The 22,236-nt window shown below is 40.7% G+C and overlaps 1 protein-coding gene across 1 annotated transcript in view; it reads left to right on the top strand.

The window, feature by feature from the left end:
• Positions 1–22,236, top strand: part of POLR3B (RNA polymerase III subunit B) — a 104,594-nt gene that overhangs the window by 41,028 nt on the left and 41,330 nt on the right. The window contains exons 13-19 of the mRNA XM_047066868.1: positions 1,569–1,730; positions 4,393–4,593; positions 6,388–6,550; positions 7,681–7,834; positions 11,640–11,714; positions 12,507–12,605; positions 16,985–17,112. Of these exons, the coding sequence (XP_046922824.1) occupies positions 1,569–1,730; positions 4,393–4,593; positions 6,388–6,550; positions 7,681–7,834; positions 11,640–11,714; positions 12,507–12,605; positions 16,985–17,112 (982 nt within the window). The remainder of the gene's footprint in view (positions 1–1,568; positions 1,731–4,392; positions 4,594–6,387; positions 6,551–7,680; positions 7,835–11,639; positions 11,715–12,506; positions 12,606–16,984; positions 17,113–22,236) is intronic.

A 22,236-nucleotide genomic window follows, 5' to 3' on the forward strand; every position in this document is an offset into this window, starting at 1 on the left:
AAATCATTCATTAATCCTGTTTTCCAATAATCTTATGTAAGGGATTAAACACTTTTTTTTTTTTCTAGCATTGGCTGAACTGTGTCCTTTTGGACTTTACTTTGGTCTCTATTGCCTTTACATCCTTCTCTGCTTATGTAGACTTAGGCCCAGACCATTGGTCTGATGATTGGTGTGAGTCTGTGGTCCAGTTTTCACTGGTCTGGAGAGGAATAAGTAAAGATGGATGATGTGAGTTTTATCAAACAAATTGTATTTACTTTTTTGTGTTTTTCTCTTGAGATTATTTGCTCTGCCATTTTTGATGTTAAAATGTGTTTTTGAAAATGAGATGATGTCAGTACATGGGTGTTTTTTATTTTAAAATCTTTTTATTGAGAAACATTACAGACAGAAAAATGCATAAAACATAAATTCCAGCTTAATAAATTGTTATAAAACAAATAGCTTTGTAAATAATGCTCAGATTGAAAAATAAAATTTCAACACTTTAGAAGGTCCCCACCCCCAACATATCCCTACTTGATTGAAATCCTCCCCTCCCAAGGTAAGACCCTTAGCCTGATTTTTATGGTATTCACATCCTTGCTTTTCTGTAGAGTTTGGCCATCAAATTCTAGTTCAATTTTTGCTGGTTTTGAACTTTAGGTAATGGAATCATAATATATATATATGTGGCTTCTTTCACTCAATACTATGCTTTTAGGATCCAGCCGTGACTTTGTGGTTATTTTTTGTTCATTTTCATTGCTCTATAGTGTTCCATTATTTCAAGTATGCTGCAATTTGTCCAACTAAATTATTACTTGTTTGACTTCAAGTTTATAGCTCATACAAATAATGCTGTGAATATCTCCTGTACTGATGCACATTTCTGTAGGGCTGTGGTTCTCAAGGTGCCCTTCCCCCACCAGCAGCTCCCGGCATCTCCTGGGAACTTGTTAGAAATGCAAATTCTTGGACCTATTGAATTAGAAACTGTAGGGGTGGGGCCAGCAATTTGTGTTTTAACAATCCTTGAGCGTGATTACCATGCATGCAGAAGTTTGAGAAGCACTGCTGTGGGGGTGTACCTGGGGAGGAACTGAGGGGGCTTAGGGAAGACTAGATTAATGAATGGAAAACTGTCCTCCAAGTAGTTGTAGCAATTTACATTTTTACCAGGGATATAGGAGAGGTCCAAAAGGCACCACATTTTTTGGTGTTGTGAGACTTTTTAATGGTAATTCTTCTCTGCCACTCCCCTTTGGGTTTTAATTATCTTTATCTGTAAAATTGAAACTTAGGTCACTGGTCAGTGAAATCTAAAAGTCTGGAAGTGACTGGTCTAAATGAAATATATTTGAGTACAGAAATTTTGTCATCATTTTTGCTTTACTCCCAGTGCCTAGCATAGTGATAAGCGCATAGAAAAGTACATATGTATCCAGTTGAATTTTAAAATATTTTTTCATTGTTCAGCAGTTTCTCTGTCTCTTTTTTAAAAAGTTTAATAAGGACCTAAAGTTTATCATACAGACTAGTAATGCATTTTGAAAGTTCACTGTATACTTTTTTTTTTTTTTTAGCTTTTATCACTTCTTTTTGAAGATTTATTCAAAAAATTTAATTCTGAAATGAAGAAGATTGCAGACCAGGTGATTCCTAAGCAAAGAGCTGCCCAGTTCGATGTTGTGAAACACATGCGTCAGGACCAGATCACCAATGGCATGGTGAATGCCATTTCCACCGTAAGTCTCCACGCATTTGTTGAGGCTTTTGTAACTTATTTATACCTCTGTTCAGTGGAATGGAAACTGAAAGTACTTTGGGAATGTAGGTGAAAAAATAACGTTTATATTTGGAGGATGTTTACAAATCACACATTTTTGACCTTGAAAGACAGTCCATAGTTTAAATGTTTAAATGTTATCACTAGGAATCTTGTTACTGTGTGACTTTATTGCCAAATTATAGTCTATGTTCTATAAGGCCGTAAGAAAATAGACTCTTACATAGAGGAAAAATCTTTTAGTTTAACTGAGAATAGCCCTTCTTTTAAAGGATACTTCTTCCCCTTGTTTTCTGTAATAAAACTGATATATTGCAAGTAGGTTTATTAATGACAGTTTTTGTCCAAAACAATACAAAATGTTTCATTTCATTGTAGGTTTATGTTCCTCGTAGGGCTATCAGCTGTTCCTCACGTGAGTGATGAATTCAGGCCTCGGCAGCTGCTGTGTATTCAGGGCCCCTGGCTGTTCATAAAGGGTTATCAGATAGGTTTTTGCTCCCTTTCTTAAAGCATAACAACTATAGGTCTATCTGATGAAGTCTAGTTGTGTTTTGTATGCCAGACATAAAATTAGTTTTATAGATGGGAGTTTGCCCCGACAAAAGGATAATGTGCTAGAACACGTCGATTCCCTTAACAATGACAGAATTAGTGGCAGACTTGCTTCAGTTCTTGTCTTTAGAAACTAGCAGGCGGGTCTGTGTGAACTGTCCTTGCCGTGACAGCTACCTCTAACTTGACACGAACTGGGCCTTTGTGCCTATTTAGGCACATTAAACTCTTGTGGCCCGAACTTGTGTGAAAGTAGCTCCCTGGACATTTGAAGAGAAGCCTCCAAAGAGCACTTGAACGCACATCAGTTAGAATTACTTTTCCTCGCTTTCTGACCCATGATTTTCAGGTCCTGATAGCTTTATGGAGTAGTTCTTTTACCCCTTAGGGACACGGCTCTACCTCCCAGAGATAGCCTGCTTATTTGAAAAAGCCTTGTTGTAGGTGTACCCCAGTCTGTAGGCAGCCAGAAAAACTTGTGTTCTCTTCCTAAATTCTGTGTTACTGTAAGTAGAATATTTGCAACAAATACGTTGCTCTCAGAAGAGCAATTTTTATCTCCTTGTCTGTTTCTCTCCTCTCCCTTCTTGTAATACTCACGCAGAAGACTAGAACAAATCCTCTTGTTGGACACCTTGGCTTCACTTCCCATCTACTTCCCGTTTGCCAGCAGCTGCTGCCTTATTTTAGCTCTGTGTGGAATATTTATTTACCTTCCTCACACCTACTCTCTGGGCATCAGTCCATTTGCTAGTTTACCCTCATTCAGAGCAGAAAAGGAGTTCACTGACGAAGCAATGCAAAAACTTGTGGAATAAATGTGTTTGCTCTGTTTCTTTGCTTTGTAAAATGTACAGAGCTTCTTCCTAGAATTTAACTCTTTTCCATGTTACCAAGAACTCAAAGTTTCTGCAGTGATAGATCTTTACTGTAATGATGATTAAACATTAGTTCGTGAGGGAACTGCCCCAGAGTCACACATTTTAATTCAAACAGATCACCTTATCTCCTTCTGAAACTCTAGCAGTTTTTCTCCGTTAGAGTTTTTAGCTTGGGATCTGTGAGCTCCCCTGTAAGTGAAATGTTTTAAAATTTTGTGTTCATGGTCCTACATGCATTTTTCCCAAGAGAACAGACACAGCTTTCATCAGATTCTCAAAAGAAAAATGAAGACTCACCGTTTAGCAGATGTAGTCCTTTCTTTTGACTCAGATTATTGAATCAGTGATTTTTTGACATTTTCTACTTTACTTTCCTACACATACTCTTTTCTACTGCTAGTTCATGTTACCATGAATTGAAAATTTAATTATTGCTAACCTTCATCTTTAAATTATCTTTCAGAATATTTAATGTATATGTTTATTTGCTACAACTATAAGATGATAGATTTAATATGATTCAGTATATTGAATGCAAAGGAGATAAACTAAATTTAATGTTGAAGATTTAGCCGCAGCGGATACATAATATTTCTTCATATGAATATATATGCAGCTTTTAGCCTTGATTAAGAAGCTTACAGTTTATTCATTATCCCTGATAACTGCTATTGGAGTCATTTTTCTGGTCCTTTTCTATTAGTATATTCTCCTCTAATTAAGACAGATTTTGGAAGACATCCAAATAATGACACATTCCAACATGAAATTATCTCTTTGAGCTTCCAGCTACTTTTACCTTAAAATATGTGTAGAAATTGCTAGTGTTCTGTTAATTAGCTTATTGCTTCCAGTGGAAGTCTCTGGTTGAACTGGCTTGCCAGGATATAATTAGTTCTTCAGACAATAACTGCTATGACATGGTAAGGCTGATACATCACAGCATTCTGGCCTGGTTGCTAGACATAGGTGATATTCATTAAATCCCTAGAGAAATCCTAGGGAGTGACCAGGCTAAATTTTCATTTCAGTTGTGATATTTTGATTCCTGGATATGCACTGTGGCTCTCATTTCACAAATAGTTCCTGTGATGAACTTCTTAGAGGGGCTGGAAAGTGTCAGGCAACATACAAACGGATCAGTGGTGGCCTTAGGTCTTTTTATATATTTATTTTCTTCTACAGGGAAATTGGTCCCTAAAGAGATTTAAAATGGACCGCCAGGGTGTGACTCAAGTGCTGTCTCGCTTGTCATATATATCCGCACTGGGCATGATGACAAGAATCTCTTCTCAGTTTGAAAAAACAAGAAAAGTGAGTGGTCCTCGATCCCTCCAGCCATCTCAGTGGGGAATGCTCTGTCCTTCGGACACTCCTGAAGGAGAGGTAAGGGATCTAACAAGTCTCTGCTGTGTCAGAGGTAATATCTGTTGGTGGTGTTCTAATTCTGCCCCTGTTCCCCCCAGGCCATATCCTTTTTTTGGGTCAGTCACTCTCTGGCAGAGAAAAAATTGATGCAGCCTGTCAGGACGACATCAGTGTCATTCCAAAACCAGTACCTACAGAGGCATTCGATTTAGTACCTCACCTAAACAGAAATATGATCCCAATTTTCTTGTTTTAGCTTATCCCAAGAATCAAACCATGCAATGAAGAGGGGATGAGAATGTGAGGGAAAATTGGGAGGCCCATCATCTTTATTCAGGAGGATCTCTTTTTATAAACAACTCCTTATTTTCCTTAGGTGTGCTTGGCGGGCATCAGGTTTTTGCCAGGGCAGCCAACAGAGAGCACAGAACCAAGCAGCTTAAATAGGTTTGCTCCCCCAGCATCACCATTTCTGCATCACGGCCCTTTCTCCTTCATGCTGACCATTTTTGGTTTTACCCGATTCTGTTCGTTGTGAACTGTGAGTTTCCGGAGGAAAGAACCTCGTCAGGTTCACATTCTACCACGAGTTCCTAGCACAGAGCCTCGTCCACAGTAGAGGCCCCTTAGATATATGCTGAATGAATAAATACATTAGTTATTACATGTAAAAGATGTAAGTTCCAAAGAGTAGGAATTTGTTATGACTTGGGAGAGGTGAAAATAGAAGGCCAGGCAGAGTTATAATTTTTTAGAAAATTGTCATCCGTCTTCTAATTTATCTTAAACCCTATGGAAATGCACACTACAATTATGCAGCTTGTCACATTTGCATAACTTCTACTTCTTGAGCTTTGGAGCACTGAATTTCCCGGAGATGGCTTCAGCTAACTTGTGCATCACTGTAGCAGATGGTTTTGAAGAATGGAAGACAATCTTTACATGTCCCATGTCTCAACTGTTTTTTTTTTCTTACTTGCTGTGTTATGTCCTTGTTCATATTTCATCTTAGATTTTTGGGGGGGTGTGTAAAAATTCAAAAATATTTTATTTACTTTTCATTTTGAAGAAACTTCAGATGTACACAAAAGTTGCAAAATTGGTACAAAGAATTTCCATAACCCCTCGCCTAGATTGTTCAGTTATCAGCCTGATGAAATTAAAATTGATAACAGTATTGTAATCTATAGATTACAGAATATATTACGGGTTATAGAATCTATACCTTATTCAAATCTTGCCACTTATCCCACCAATGTCTTTTTGCTGACCCAGGATCACCCACTGCTTTCGGTTGCCATGTCTCCTTAATCTCTACTCTGGAGCATTTCTTCGGTCTTGTCTTTGCCTTTTAGGACCAAGAAGCTTCTCATGAACCATGAGATCATGACCTGAGCCAAAACCAAGAGTTCGATGCTTAGCCCACTAAGTCACCCAGGTGCCCCCATCCTTTACTGTTTTTAGACAGTGTCCTCTTAATGACTGTGACGTTCCGTTGTCTGGGAATAACAATTTATGTAGTCAGCTTTTTTTGAGGATGCATTAAACGATGCCATCATTATTTGCCATTGTAAATAGTACTACGCTGAGCACTTCTGTGGCTAAATCTAGGTTTATATCCTTGCTTATTACTTTAGGGTAAATTCCTCTGGATATACGTTTTTAAGTCTTTTGTATCATCCCCAAAGTGTCCCCTACAAGGCTGTACTGCTTTATGTTGCTGCCAGCAAAGCGGTGAGCTATTTTCAGACACAAATGGTACTTTGTATTACTAATGGTCATTCTTAGAAATGACTGTCCTTTGCTTTTTAGGCATGTGGTTTGGTTAAAAATTTGGCCCTTATGACACACATCACAACTGACATGGAAGATGGACCCATTGTTAAATTAGCCAGTAACCTGGGAGTAGAAGACGTGAATTTATTATGTGGGGAAGAGCTCTCTTATCCAAATGTGTTTCTTGTCTTCCTCAATGGTGAGTGTATCACAGAGACCTGTTGATCCTGATCAGTCTCTGGGTGGGGAGTAGTAGGGAAGCCATTATTATCCAGGTATTTAAAGGACAAAGGTACTTCAATTTTGGGCCCAGGGGCCTTAATTTAAAGGTAGAAAAATGGTAACAGAAGCAGTCTAACCCACTGGCCGGGGCATCAGGTGCTGAGGATCCCAGGCCAGAGCTAAAGGTAACGTTGCAGACACTGGCTGCGTCCTGCCCTTCCACAGATAACCGCTAGGCCAAAGTGGAAAAGGCTCAACATGGCCTCTTTAAGTTCAAGTTAAATATGTGAGACATTCTGCAGAAACAGATCAGCCCTGACAGCACGTTGACTTCTATTCAGCCACTCGGTGATGGATTGTCAGCAGCCTGTCGCGAGAGGTCCCTTTTTTTCTGCTCGTGTTCCATTTGCTTCTTTCATCCCCTCTGAGTCCTCCAGAGCCTTGGCAGCAAGCGTGCCTCATCCTTGTGATTTTGTGGCCTGGGTACCTGTCCCGCCACACATCCTGCAGGCTCGTCCTGACCGCCTAGCTCCCGTGTTCTTCTCCCCTTTCCTTCTGTTCAGGGGGCATTAGTCCTTCACTGTGTGGGCAGGTGAGAAGCAAAACAGGGCTGTTCAGTACATCCCAGCGACCAACACCAAGAGAGCTCTTCCTCTGCAGTGTCGCCCGGGACCTCTCTGCATCCTCACGCTGACCCCAGGGTGCAGAGTCCATCCTCCTCATTGCACAGATGATGATGATGGAAGAGTGGTTAGTAGGAGCCGGGCAGAGCTCGAAGCGCTTTACGTAGGATCAGGTTCACATTACTTAATCCTCACATCAACCCTTTGGAAGGGATAGAGCCAGTGTTCAAACCCAGGGAGTCTGGACCTCGAATTCCTGCCCTCAGCGTGGTGCTGACCAGTGAGGAAAAGGAGGCTAACTTTTGCTACTTCAGCAGGCACGGGGCAGGGCTGCTTTCCTACAGCCTATGGACCGGCTGCCTGAGTCAGTAACTGAATTTTCAAATGACTACTCAGTGCTGTTTATCGTCTTTATCAGGTAGATATTTCAAATCAGTATAGATCTGTTTTTCTGCCTGTTGTAAATTTTTCTCTTTCTGCTTAGGTAACATCCTGGGTGTCATTCGGGACCACAAGAAGCTAGTGAACACGTTTCGACTGATGCGAAGAGCAGGATATGTCAATGAATTTGTTTCCATCTCGACAAATCTCACGGATCGATGTGTCTATATTTCCTCTGATGGGGGAAGGCTGTGCAGGTATAAGTTGCTAAAAAGAGTTATTTTAAGTTTACTTCTGAAAGAAATACACTTGTTTTTGTTTTTGAATCCACTTCAACCTGTTTCATTGTCGAGATAAACTTAATTCAGTTAGCAGACCCCTCATGAATATGCATCTGGGTACTGAGGATTCAAAGATGAACAGGAATCTGTCTCTGCCCTCAGAGAGCTCAGTCTGTGGGCAAAGGCAGAAATAAGTACTAATAACAACCAACCATGCTAATAATAATGCTAGCTCGCTGTTACTTAGCATTTTATTAGATACACTATGTGTAAGGCTTTAACTACATTCTGCCCTGTGGGTTGGATTATTGTTTTCTTTTTTTTTTTAATTTTTTTTTTTTTAATGTTTATTTATTTTTGAGACAGAGAGAGACAGAGCATGAAGGAGGGAGGGTCAGAGAAAGGGAGACACAGAATCCGAAACAGGCTCCAGGCTCTGAGCTGTCAACACAGAGCCCGACGCAGGGCTCAAACTCACGGACCGCGAGATCATGACCTGAGCCCAAGTCGGCCGCTCAACCGACTGAGCCACCCAGGCGCCCCAGTTATTGTTTTCATTTAACCAATGAGGAACTGAGTTTTAAGGAGAGTAGATAACTTACCCAAAGCTAGATGGTGGCGGAGTCTGTTTTTCACTTGAAAGTCCTCACAATTCATTTGACTCCAACAATCATGATTTTTACCCACTGTATTCTGTTGCTATGAACTGAACTTTAAAGGATGAGTGGGATTGTGTTCCTTGGATGAAGGAGGAAAGGAGAAATGCTGAGGAATGGCAAGAATAAAAAATGTGGAGGCATGAGGAAGTAGCATTAGGCCCAGTAGAAAGGAGGTGTGTTAAGTCATTCAGTACATCTTAAGGGCCTGTTCTTCACGGGTACTGGCCAGGAGGTGGGGGCACAAAGACGACTATGACAGGGTATCTGGTCTTTGGGGGATATTCGGGGACATCAGCTGAGGATGTTACCTTATTCATAAGCCTCTGTGTTTTACTGTGGCCCTTCATTGTGGACCTCAGGTAGTGTTAGGGCACAAGTTAGTGAGCCAGCAATGGTTGGAGTGGTGAGAAGGGCTTGGGCTTTGAAGTCTGTCACAGCTGAGACTGGGCTGCCATTGTCTGTCCAGCATCCAACTTCTTCCAGTTACCCTCCTCATTTTCCTTTGGAGACTGCTCCTCCCTCTTCTTGGGATGGTCTGTCAGGTACCCTCTCCTGCTCAGCCACAGGTCAGGCACATGACCCAGGTAGACCAGTCACACTCTCTCCTCAGAGGATTTGGATCTCAGATAGAATAGCTCAAGGAAGAAGTGGTTGGAACTGATTCATCCTGATGGCAACACATGCAAGAGACTGCCTGTTACTCCTTCCGTCCTGGATCCTTAGGGTCCGTCGTGAGGCTGGGCATTTCACCATTTTTTCCCCCTAATTTTAGAGCATGAGTGAGGGAGAGAAGGGCAGAAGGGGAGAAGGGGAAAGAGAAAGAGAGAGTATATATCTTAAGCAGGCTCCATGCTCAGTGTGGAGTCTGACATGGGGCTCAATCCCATGACCCTGGGATCACTACCTGAGTCAAAATCCAGAGTCGGACACTCAAACAACTGAGCCACCCACCACCCACGCTCCCCTTTTTTGGGGATTCTTAATCCTTCTAGTAAATTCTTACACTTCCAGTAAATTCCTTTAAATTTTTTGTTTTGTTTTAGTAAGTTCCATTTTTGTGTAAATGAGCCAGAATTGGTTTCTCTTTGCAACCAAAGAACCTGAGGTGATGGACATACCTGAGTTTGAATCCTGACTTCCTACTTACTGATTTGGTGGCTCTGACTTTATTACTTTCCGTGGCTGAAAAAATGTAAATAATAATAATGCCTCCCTAGGATTATCCCAAGAGCTGACTGATGGAAAGTATGGTAAGTGCCTTATAGGTGCCAGGCTCACATTAGATGCTTATTTGTAGCTATTAACATATTCAATCAGGGGTAGGGAAAACCATGACATTTTCTTAGGTCATTCTGTTTGAGGAGTTTTCTCTTTCCTTACATCCTCTGTATTATGAAATAGTCTGAAAGAAATGAATTCTTTTTTTAGTAGTCATTTTATAATGGCATGACGTAGAGCCGGCAGGATGAACGTGTAGAGTTTATCAAGTGAGTAGAAAGGGAGGGGCGCCTGGGTGGCTCAGTCGGTTAAGCATCCAACTTCAGCTCAGGTCATGATCTCACGCCCTGTGAGTTCGAGCCCCGCGTCGGGCTCTGTGCTGACAGCTCAGAGCGCGGAGCCTGCTTCGGATTCTGTGTCTCCCTCTTTCTCTGCCCCAACCCTGTTCATGCTCTGTCTCTCTCTCTCTCTCTCTGTCAAAAATAAATAAACATTTAAAAAAAAAAGTGGTTTTTTTAATAAAATTAAAACAGAAAGTGAGGGAGCAGAGTGTGACCCTTGCCCTGCACCCGTGTCCGTCCTCACTTGGGCGTCTCTCCGCCTGAGCTCCGTGCAGCCCTCGAATGAGGTGGCAGCGTCTCAGCTTCCCTCCCCGGAAGCCAGGATTTCGAGGTAATGTTGATTTCCATGAAAAGTTCACTCAGTTCATTGCTCAGCAACTTGTGTTCCCCTTTTGTAATTGTGTAGCTCTTCTTCTTAACTGTTTAAAAGTGCTCATTAGTCCTCCAGTAGCTATTTGGACTTTCGGGTAGGGCACACAAGTGTCTGGGGGTGGCTCACTCCCCGCTGTAAGAGCTGCTTATCCAAATAGCGACAGCCCTTGACGTTTCTGTGCCGCGTGCCATCCTTTGTGTCGGCGTCTCCTCGTGGTGGCGAAGCCCTCGGAGGCAAATCACCCCTGACAGTTACAGGTTAATCTACCAGAACGTGGAAGCCAAAAGCTTTCTCTACCTTACACCCATTCTCTCGTTAAGAAGCTCTATTTTCTTTAAACGTGTAGCGCCTCTTTCGGTTCGTGTGTAGCTTTACGTGACCTGCCAGCGTAGCCCAGCGGTGTCTGTCCAAAATGGAGCCACTCTGAACAGCTGATGTTCATCAGACCTTTGCTACAGAATGCCATTGTTGTCCTCAGTGACAGTTCTCTGCTGCCGACCTCTTGGGTGGTAGATCACATATTCCTATGTGAAATCTTAGGAAATGCCTTTGGTCTGATGCATCTACACGGTTTTTTGTTTTTTTTTTTTAATTTTTTTTTTTTCAACGTTTTTATTTATTTTTTGGGGACAGAGAGAGACAGAGCATGAACGGGGGAAGGGCAGAGAGAGAGGGAGACACAGAATCGGAAACAGGCTCCAGGCTCCGAGCCATCAGCCCAGAGCCCGACGCGGGGCTCGAACTCACGGACCGCGAGATCGCGACCTGGCTGAAGTCGGACGCTTAACCGACTGCGCCACCCAGGCGCCCCTCTACACGGTTTTTAAAACCAAGACATTAAAGATTTGTTTCCTCTTTCAATCTTACTGAGTATTGTTTTTGCCTTGCCTTTTCATTTAAAACTAAGTATTTCCTAAGACACTTGGGGGAAATACTGTGTGTATATATATATGTGTGCACATGCACATATACACACATGGGCTGGTGTGTGTGTCTTTTTGTGTATATGTGGGAGAGAAAATAGGCCTCTGTGCACTTCACACGTGCAAAGACTACCCGGTGTCCTCAGGCAGTCCAGAAATCAGGTTGGTTATATCTCTAGCTTCCTTCATTTTACTGTAGTAAACTTCCTTGCTGACTTAATTCTTCTCTTGAACTACTGTGAATTTGTTATTTTTTTTCCATTCCAGACCCTACATAATTGTTAAGAAACAGAAGCCTGCAGTCACAAATAAACATATGGAAGAGCTGGCTCAGGGGTACAGGTAAATGGCCAAAAGCAAAACTTTTCAATCTCCTTGATACTCATGCATATATGATTTAATCAGCAGTGGCATTTTTTGATCTGAGCTTTTCAGAAAAGTATGTTTTCATTTATAGTCTCTTAATTCCTCTCTACTAAATGTTTCAGCCTTTTAAAAACCTATTCCTCTCTATGTGAATTTGCTTAGACTTTGTAAAATATTAGCAGTTTATATTGTGAGGACCACAGGGTGTTGGTGTAAATTAGCACACTGTGAAGTAACAGGGATATGTTGATTTACACATGGTGGGTCTCTCATCACAGGAGCTTTTTTTTTTTTTTTTTCAACGTTTATTTATTTTTGGGACAGAGAGAGACAGAGCATGAACGGGGGAGGGGCAGAGAGAGAGGGAGACACAGAATCGGAAACAGGCTCCAGGCTCTGAGCCATCAGCCCGGAGCCCGACGCGGGGCTCGAACTCACGGACCGCGAGATCGTGACCTGGCTGAAGTCGGACGCTTAACCGACTGCGCCACCCAGGCGCCCCTGAGCTTTTTAAAGTCCTAGGAGATATTTTCAGAAGTGGGGGCCAGATTGACAAGTGTCATAGATGTTTTACTGTTTTTATTTCAGTGATTTGTGATCACTGTATGATCCAAGAATAACATGTTTCAGGCATCCCAATATAGTGACACTTTCTGGGAGAGAAAGATGCCTTGGGTGTAAATGAAAGCCAGCATCCTCCATTATCGCATGTAAAACACTGCAGTGAAATGCTGTTCAGTCATGTACATGTCACCAATATTTTCCCAGGAATTTTGAAGATTTCTTACACGAGAGTCTGGTTGAATATTTAGATGTGAATGAAGAAAATGATTGTAACATCGCACTCTATGAACATACAATTAATAAGTAAGTAGGATCCATAACAGCCATAATTAAAACCTGTTCTGATTATAGAAAGAGCTTTCTTTTCATTTCATCTTTTCTGTTGTGTTCCCTCTTAGTAGGAACTGTTAGAAGTATACTGTCTTATAATAAAGCCTTACCCATCCTTTATCCCACTGTAAGAATATCACACCAACTGCTAACAGTCTTTAGATTTCATTATCTTTTCCATTCATTTTACACTTAGTGTGTATTTTTTGAAAGGAATTGCTTCTCTGATTTTGATATTTGATTACTGTCAAAATTGAACTAAGAGGTCAGGCTACATTAAAGATGTATTTCTCTCTTCTAGAGAGGACACCTGAATTCTTGTCAGTGCAGGAATTCCAGACATTATATGTTCTAAGGATGTCTCTAAACTTATGTGCAATATAAACAAAAAAACGGTACTATGTTCACAATGTTTCAAAAATAGTGATATTTTTAGAAGCATCTGTTCTCTCTAGAGGACATTAGGGGACATTCCTAGAACTTCCTGTCTGATGCCCAGGACTGATGATACTGCTTACCTGAAACTGGAATTTTCTCAGTTATATTGTTTAATAGGTAGGAGTTTATTACTGGTACCTGATAACTACTTACGTCTTCAGTCAAGAAAGTACTTTTCTGTTTTCTGCCACCAGATGAAATGTACCACTCCCTTTTTGTCTTATTGTGATTTAGTAAACAATGCTTTTCAGTCGGAATCTTTATTCCTTAAAGGCGTGACTGTCTCAAAGTACTATTTTCATAGTGTCATGTGAAGACGGAGTGGACATAGAGGAGAACCGTTCTGTAGTAACCCCTGTAGAGAACTGTTCTGTAGTAACCCTGTGAATAGCAGCGCGTCCTTGTCGCTCAGCCTCCGCTGCTCTCCTCAACACCCACATCCAGCGCCGTAGCTCATCGTGCCGACCTCTGCCGTATCCCTGCAGTCTGACCTCTTTTCCCCACCTGCACCTACCATGCCAGTCCAGGCTGCTGCCATTGCCTGCCCAGGGCCTCGCAAAAGGCTCCTGACTCTTTGGCCCTACTTCCCACACAGTCTGTTCTTAATAGATGAAAGTGGTCTTTTCCCGACTCTTCTCAAACCCCCAGCGGCTTTCCCTCTCCCTTGGAAGTCCTTGCAGAGGCTTCAAGTTCCTGCACCATCTGCCTGCCCCACCTGGTGCCTGCAGCATCCTCTCCTCCCCCTCCTCCCTCACTCTGTTTAACCACACTGGGCTCTTCACACATCAGGCGTGCTTCTGCCTCAGTACCTTTGCGCTGGCCATTCCCTCGCCTGAAACACTCATACCCTGCATGGCTCACTCTTTCAGCTCCCCCAGGTCTTCACTCGGGTGTCACCTTCTCCATGCTTTTTCCTGATGATCCCATTTAGAACAGAAACCTCTCCCTGTGCACACCCCTCTTCACTGCTTTATTTTTCTAGTGCTTATTACCTTACAATAAAATCTGTGAAATGTGTATTTTATTGATTTATCTGTGTATTTATCTTTCCACTAGAAGCTTCACAAAGGCAGGGATTTTTCTCTGTCTTGTTTGCTGTGATAAGGGAATGCAGCCATTAGAATCAGTACCGCCCAATCACCAAGCTGACCCATACATCAAATTCATTTTATTTTAAAAATAGAAAAAAATTGACATCCCGTAATTCATACTTATCATCTTTTTTTTAAGTGTAGACAAGCATAAAGTAAAAAGAATGAATCCCCTTCCTTCCCCATCGCACCAAATTCCAGCCTCCAGATGTAATCAGTGCTAATGGTTTAATGTACTCTTTCAGATTTTTTTCTAAGGGAATACAAACATACCTACACGGTCACTCACAGTGTATGGGACCAAGGCAGCATAGTTTATGTTTAAACTTGATTTAAACCTACCATCATTACCAACTTCATCATTCTGAACATTTTTTATATTAGCATATGTATATATACCTATATAAATATATTACTTTAGTTTCTTTATTACATTGTCTGACTACACATAAATAGTTTATTTAACTTGTTGAATATTTAGGCTGTTTTCTGACTTTTCTGCTGTTGCAGACGACAGGTTACAGAATCTTGATTTGAGCTAAATTTAAGGCCCTTATGCACATTGACTAGAAAGTCTCCTATTTCCTGTTCAGGACAGAAGATTATGGTGGTTTTAATTTCAAATAATAGTATTCCTTTTTGTTTTATAGAAGTCAAAATCAGAGCATTTGGACTTTGAATAATTATCAGAAGATACATGATCTTAGATGTATTGTTATGAAAAGGTCTTTACCTTTTTCATTTTCAGCTTCAATCTGCATATTTACATGAAGAAATTGGCCCATATTTCAAATTGGCCAATATTTAAACAAAACTGTACATTTAAAATGAACTGTTATTGTAAGCCATAAAATGTCATTATAAGCAGTTTCTCTTTTAAATAAAACAAAACAAAACCTAGAACCCTTTCCGTCTCTGCCGACAGAGGCCTAGCATATCTGAGAGAGTTGGGGTTCTGCCAGGTCATAAGGTCAAAACTGTGTTCTTCAAACCAAGAGCCACATGGAAAGCATTCTCTCCAACCAAGCTAGGAACATAATTCATATGTGTACTGGAGAAAAAAAAAAAAAAAAAAAAAACCCATGATGGATGACTGGATAAGTGGGAAATCTTTTGCCATGTGCATTGCAACTAATTTTCCACAATGGGTTGGCCTATCTTGGAAATCACTTCACAGGTACTATAAACCATTGACATTATTTTTTTTTTCTTAGTTTATTTATTTTTTGAGAGAGAGAGCAGGGGAGGGGCAGAGAGAGAAGGAGAGAGTATCCCAAGCAGGCTCCACGCTGTCAGTGCAGAGCGCGATGTGGGGCTCAAACTCAGGAACCAGGAGATCATGACCCGAGCTGAAATCAAGAGGCAGATGCTTAACCCACTGAGCCACCCAGGTGCCCCAGCCATTGAAATGACTAAAATTATGTCTTAGAAATGCTTGAGGAAGGAATAGAGGATCAGCAGAGACCACAGACACCGGATGTGATGTCTGTTACTTTCAGCAAGACCCAGAAACAATCTGGCTACCCTTTCCTTTTAAAATACCTGAGCTGCTGTATCATTTAGCCAAAACTGGTATTTTTGCAAAAATGTGTTACAAAAGTAACGAAGATTCTAACACCTACTAGATAAAGTCTTCCTTTGTGTCCAGTACCTACAGCTCAGCTGTCCAATAAAAAAATGTCATGCAAGCCCATATATCTACGTTTTCCAGTAGCCACTCTGAAAAAGAAACAGATGAAGTTAATCTTAGTAACTGTATTTGACCCAGTATATCTCAAATGTTGTCATATCAACATGTAATCAATTTAAAAATATTGAGATTTTATGTATTTTTTTCCTTATTATAAGTCTTCAAAATCTGGTGTGCACTTAACGCGCATCTCAGTTTGAAGGCTAGATGTTCTTTGGAAATACCTGATCTGGTTTCATAACATTTACATTTGAAAAAGTAGACTCACAAGTGTAAGTTGTTACAAACATAACTCAGAGGTTTTGAACAACTGAACTGAGTTATTTAAATTTGAGTTTTTAAAATTTAAAGTAATTGAATTAAGTAAAATGAAAAATCCCATTCCTTAGTTATACTAATCTAACTGAACAAGTGCTGAACAGCCACACTTACCTGGTGGTTGTGGTGTTGGTCCCCTTACATCTTATAGTAACTTCTTCAGCAGGATCTATTCCTCTTGAAAATGGTCATACAACTTTGTCATTGATACAAGTTGGAAAAGGGCAGAAAAGCAACGCACTCAGCCATGTGGATATTTTTGGTATTGCATTTTGATATGCCCAATATAGTGATTTCTTTATAAGGGTTATTATTAGTATGTAATAATGTTTTATTTTCTTACAGGGGTATTTGTACTATCTCCCTTCTCTTACATTTCTATAAGTAATAAATTTCTTTTACTGAAAAAAATAATTCATTTTATTATATTTTATTTTTATCAGTTTTACTAGCAGCAAACATTGAGGTTTTATATAAATTACATGTATTTGTGTATAAATTTTTATATTCATATAGACTTATAAATTTTATTATCTAGGTCCTTGGGGGACTTTTGTTTTTATTTGAGAGAGAATGAACGAGCAGGGGAGAGGGGCAGAGGGAGAGAGAGAATCTCAAGCAAGCCCCACGCTCAGTGTAGAGCCCGATGTGGGGCTCGACCCCAGGATCATGACCTAAGCTGAAATCAAGAGTCAGACGCTGAACTAAGCCACCCAGGCACCCCCTTTGGGACCTTGATAGTAATATTTTTATACTCTTTAAGAGCTATTTGTTCTAGTCCTTGGTGTCTTAGATGTCTAATTTTTAATTAACAGAGATACCACCCACTTGGAGATTGAGCCCTTCACTCTTCTTGGCGTTTGTGCTGGCCTCATCCCATACCCTCATCATAACCAGTCCCCAAGAAACACATACCAATGTGCCATGGGGAAACAAGCCATGGGTAAGATTTCCTTCTTGAACTTGGTTGCAAATACTTGGAAAAAGGCTTAAATCTTTATTCTTACTCCAGTAGTATGAAATGTTTGGTTAAGTCAGACATTGCTAATTCCTGAGTGTTACTGACCTCAGAGGGTTGCCTGTGAACTCCACAGGGCTTACAGGTGCCCCGCCATGTTTGAAGCATAAACAGAAATAGAGAAAACCTCTCTGAACTTGTTCCTTTGACCAAACAAGGAGATATATAATAGATGTCACAGAATGACAAGGCGGTAAACATGAAGAGAAAAGCTCTATAAAATGTCAGTTGTGAACCAGAAGAAATGGAAGAAAGAGCAGAAAAACACAAGGTGGAGGGAAGAGAGGGAGGAAGAGAGCCGAAGATGCATGGTATATATTAGAATGTGCTAGTGATGGTCAGGGTGACAGTCATTGCACCCATTACATCCTCATCCTTGCTCCCATAGCTTCTGAAACACCAGTTCATGTCATACAAATTTCTGAATTCGTTTTTCTTCCATTTTCTTTCCTCTCTCCTCCATGTATCTATTAATTTATCTGCTCTCCATCCATAACACTTGTTGAACATCATGTGTAGACCAGACAGTGAGTCTGGGACCTGAACATGGAGAGGTGAGACAGAGCCCTGTCCTCAAGGTGTTCACAGTCTAGTAGGAGAGCCCAACAAGAACAACTATAATTCAAGATATGTGATAGGTGCTGGAGTTGACCAACAGCTGGAATCTTAGGGAATGAGAGCTGAAAGGTCACTAGAGGTTAGAGAGTAGGTTGTTTCCGAAGAATAGAACTGAACCGGGTCTTGAAAGACCCTGAGTATTTTTCACAGGCATGAAAATAGAAGCAAGCGTTGCATGGGGCATCTTGGTGCTTTGGTATGGGTGTTTAGCCTAATACGGGTATGGTGGCATACTGGGAGGGGCACCACATATTAATGATTTTTGGTTTTATCTTGAAGGTGATATGGCAAAGATACCAGGCCAAAACAAGAAAAAGTTTTGCTTATAAACTTTTTCTGAAATGTTTCTTAAAAATCATTTAAAAATGTTTTTTAAATCCTAGTGAGTTTAATAAGTTCTATTTTCATTTATGTCTGTGACATCAATATGGTATGTCATTTCTGGTTTAAAGTATGATACAAGGAGCTTCATAAAGAAACTGAAAGGTTTTTGCATTGCCTTTGAGTGACCACCAGAAAGCATTTAGCTTCCCAGTTGCCAGCAATCAGCTGCAACTGACCGTAGCTTGACAATTAAGGAATCCTACATCTCATCCCAGATAGTGTATGTTTCTTTTCGAGTTTTTATATTGCGCTTTGGTTGGCAAAACATGTTGTCCTGCAGCCATTTACCTGAATGACGTAATGCCTGGACAGTTCAGAATAATTCCCAGTGGGAAAATCTAAGCCGAGGCTCATCAATTTCGCCTTTCCCATTCATCCTCAGCAGCAGTGTAGGCTGATTTCCCGCTTGTGCTTGTGACTTGCTAACAAGTTGAAATATACAGTACTGAACCTTGTGTGTCATGAAAGGGCTATCACTTCTATTGGGTTTACCAAACCATTTTGTTTCATGATGTGAATCCTGGCTGAAACAATACACCTTTTGTGTAGAACCTTCAGCAGAATTAACGGAAGACTAATCACTTCATCGCTAATGCCACTCTTTGCTTGTGTTTGAACATTGAAACAGAAAGGGCTACGAATCTATCTCCACTTGGTGAATCTTTTTTTTTTTTAAATAAAGAAGAGACTTGAAGGGAAGAAATAATATTTTTATTTTTGTAACTCATCTCCCTACCAGGAAAAAAAAAAAAAAGCCTTTATTTTGTGGCCATGAGTATCTGCAACGTTTGGTTAGTTACCACACACAGTTAAGCAGGATCAGTGTGTACAGAAAGCCAATTCAGTGTCTGTAGAGTTCTTTTGTAGTTTTCTGTGTGAAGGTTTTTTTTCTCGTTTTGTTTTGAGTGTCATTTGCAATTCATTGTCTGTGTTTTCTGAGGTTGGTGTATTCAGCTGCTCTGACCCTGGGTCCTGCACATTTAGCTCCTTGGATACAATCCTCTGACGTTACTGCTGACGCTAGGAAGACAAAAGCCACTGAATATCTTAAGTAATAAAAAAAAAAAAAAAGCCTTTGTTACTGTTTGTTATTATAAAACACCTGACTGGGAAGAAAAGCATCAAGATAAAAGTACATTCAGAGTTGGCACATTACATGGCCACGTTTCTCTTTGGACGCTGAAATAGCTGTAGAAGTACCAAGCTAGGTCTAGATGAAAACTCCCAAAAGGAACAAGGCCAGCAGAGGGAGAAGACCCACAGCAGAGGCCCAGGTCTGTAAAGCAGACCCAGCACTTTGAGTTGGACTTCTCGGAGTCATTTTAATTCCATGCAGTCTCGACTGCTGGTAACTAAAAGTCGTGCTATCCCATTTTAAGTAGGAGCCATTGCTGAAGACTGTATACATCTCAGGGATTCTGTGTGAATGTTCTAAAGTATTATTTTAGTGCCGTTCATCCGTTAGTCCATATGGATAGTGGAAGACAGTAGCCCAGAATTAACACACTACATATTCTAGCCAACCTGGAAGATTTGCTGTGTACTTTTCACTACCAACCGTCTGCCCCCAGTGAACAGAGTGAGAAAATGAGAGAAAGTCATTTTTCTGTCACTACCAAGGAGACCAAGATGAGCACAAAGCACAGACTGAAAGCCTCACCTTGTACATAAGAGAAAGCTCACTTTAGTCGTGAAACCCCAGCAGAGGTGTTTCTTAAATCTAAGGTTCTTTAAGTTGTTAATAAAGTACAGGTTTCCACACACCATCTTATTGTGCTACTAAGAAAGACCTAACCTTCCATGAATATGGCTCTGTTGTGACAGGGTTCCGAGCAAGAAGCCAGGTAGACGTGTGTGGAATTGGCGAGGGTGACCTGGGTCACTCAGCGCTCCAAGTGAAGGCTGTGTGTCGCAGCTGCATTGTACGTACTCCCTGGAACCAGATGCCAGTCCACGAGTCACGCTTTCATATCCTGCCCGTTTTATTAATTGGCAATCCGCTAGTGGAACACTTTCTCCTAGTTAAAGGGATCTTTCAGTCACTATCAGCTCAGTTCATGAATATGCATCACACACCTCCCCTAGGCCCGGTCTCTTCCCAGCCCTCCTTCACCTCCAAATTGCTCGGACTTTTTATCTGTTTATTTATTCATTAGCTCAGGAAGTAACATAGCTTCTGTTTTAGTTTTTGTTTTCAGTAGATGCTGTTCCAGAGCAGATAGTTCCCTCTCTTGTATTCCCCACTTCACAGTAGAGTGCGTTGTCCTAGAAGTAGCCTAGAAGATTTTGACATCTTAGAAATACATAATATACAAAGATCCTCATAAAATTTTGTTTCATTCTACATCTTCCTCTACATTTCATTCAACTTTCGGTTTGATTTTCTTTTTTTAGAATATTTATTCTTTATCAATTTGGTGGGTACAGAATGAAAAGACATCTTGGCCAAATTATCCCTGACAATTGTATTTAGGATTTCACTGTTTGTTCAAAAAAAAATTTATTTAAATCCTTGTCAGTATTTCAGATGTAATATCGTATCATGCTTCCTGAGACTAGAATGCTAATAATGAATACTTAATGGAGATAAAATTAAACTGTCGTCCGGTTTGTAGGGTTAGCTTTGGAGGCGGAACAGGTGACAATGCAGAGGTCAAGGGATGTATGTTTGTGTTACTGCTAATATTAGTAGTATTGTTAATGAATGATGCCGCTTACTGACTACTCAGATGATTTATATGCATTTCTTCTTTTAATCATAATAATAATCCTGTCAGATCTAATACGTACCTTTTGTGTTTCTGACAAGGAAACAGACTCCCACTTTGGTTGAGTAACTTCTAAAAGGTTACGTTATATCTTCTGTGCAATGTTATCTATAAAACTTAACTAAAATTCTTCTCAACTGAAACTATCTTATTTCCTCACTTTTTCCTCTTCACTGCAGACCATGATCAAGGTGGCTTCGCTGCTAGACTGTAGGATATAAGCGCCTTCGAGACAAGATTATGTCTGTGTTATTTATTACTGTATCCTTGGTGCCTAGCATAGTGCCAGCTCAGTAGGTATAGTAAGATACACAATCTGAGGCAGGCTGCAGGCTCTGAGCTGTCAGCATAGAGCCCAACGTGGGGCTCAAACACACAAGCCCTGAGATCATGACCTGAGCCAAAGCTGGACACTTAACTGACTGAGCCACCCAGGTGTCCCAAAAGTCTTCATGACTTTGAATGACCTAAGATTTCTTAGAATTCAAAAAGTGCAGGCTGTGAAGAAGAAAAAAATTAATCATTTGGACTTTCTCAAAATTAAACTTCTGCTCTATGAAAGATCTTAATCCACAGAATGGGAGCAAGTATTTGCAATATATATATATAACATCAGATAAAGGATTTGTATCCAGTATATATAAAGAACTCTTGGGGCGCCTGGGTGGCGCAGTTGGTTAAGCGTCCCGACTTCAGCCAGGTCACGATCTCGCGGTCCGTGAGTTCGAGCCCCGCGTTGGGCTCTGGGCTGATGGCTCAGAGCCTGGAGCCTGTTTCCGATTCTGTGTCTCCCTCTCTCTCTGCCCCTCCCCCATTCATGCTCTGTCTCTCTCTGTCCCCAAAAAAATAAATAAACGTTGAAAAAAAAAATTAAAAAAAAAGAACTCTTCAGTGACAAGACAGCTCAGTTAAAAGATGGCAAAAACAAAAACCAGACACTTCACAAAGGGTAATAGTAATAGGAATGACCAGTAAGTTCATGAAAGTATATTCGTTGTTACTAGTCATCAGATAAATGTAAATTAAAACTGAGACACCGCAACATGCTTATTAGCACAACTAACATGGGAAAGACCTATTAAGTGTCAGGATGCAGAGCAGCTAAGAAGCACATACAGTGTTGGTGTGAACATAAATGGTGTAACACTTTGGGAAATTATTAAGTAGTTTTTTAGGTTAACCTTACCAAATCCCACTGCTCAGTATTTACCCAAGAGAAGTGAACAAAGTCTTGTGCATGAATGTTAATAGCAGCTTTATTCACAAGTGCCCCAAACTG

The sequence above is a fragment of the Lynx rufus genome, unplaced genomic scaffold (assembly GCF_022079265.1).
Source record: "Lynx rufus isolate CCGP_SWC_20201006 ecotype Redwood Valley unplaced genomic scaffold, mLynRuf1.p SCAF_7, whole genome shotgun sequence".
In the NCBI taxonomy this organism is placed as follows: domain Eukaryota; kingdom Metazoa; phylum Chordata; class Mammalia; order Carnivora; family Felidae; genus Lynx; species Lynx rufus.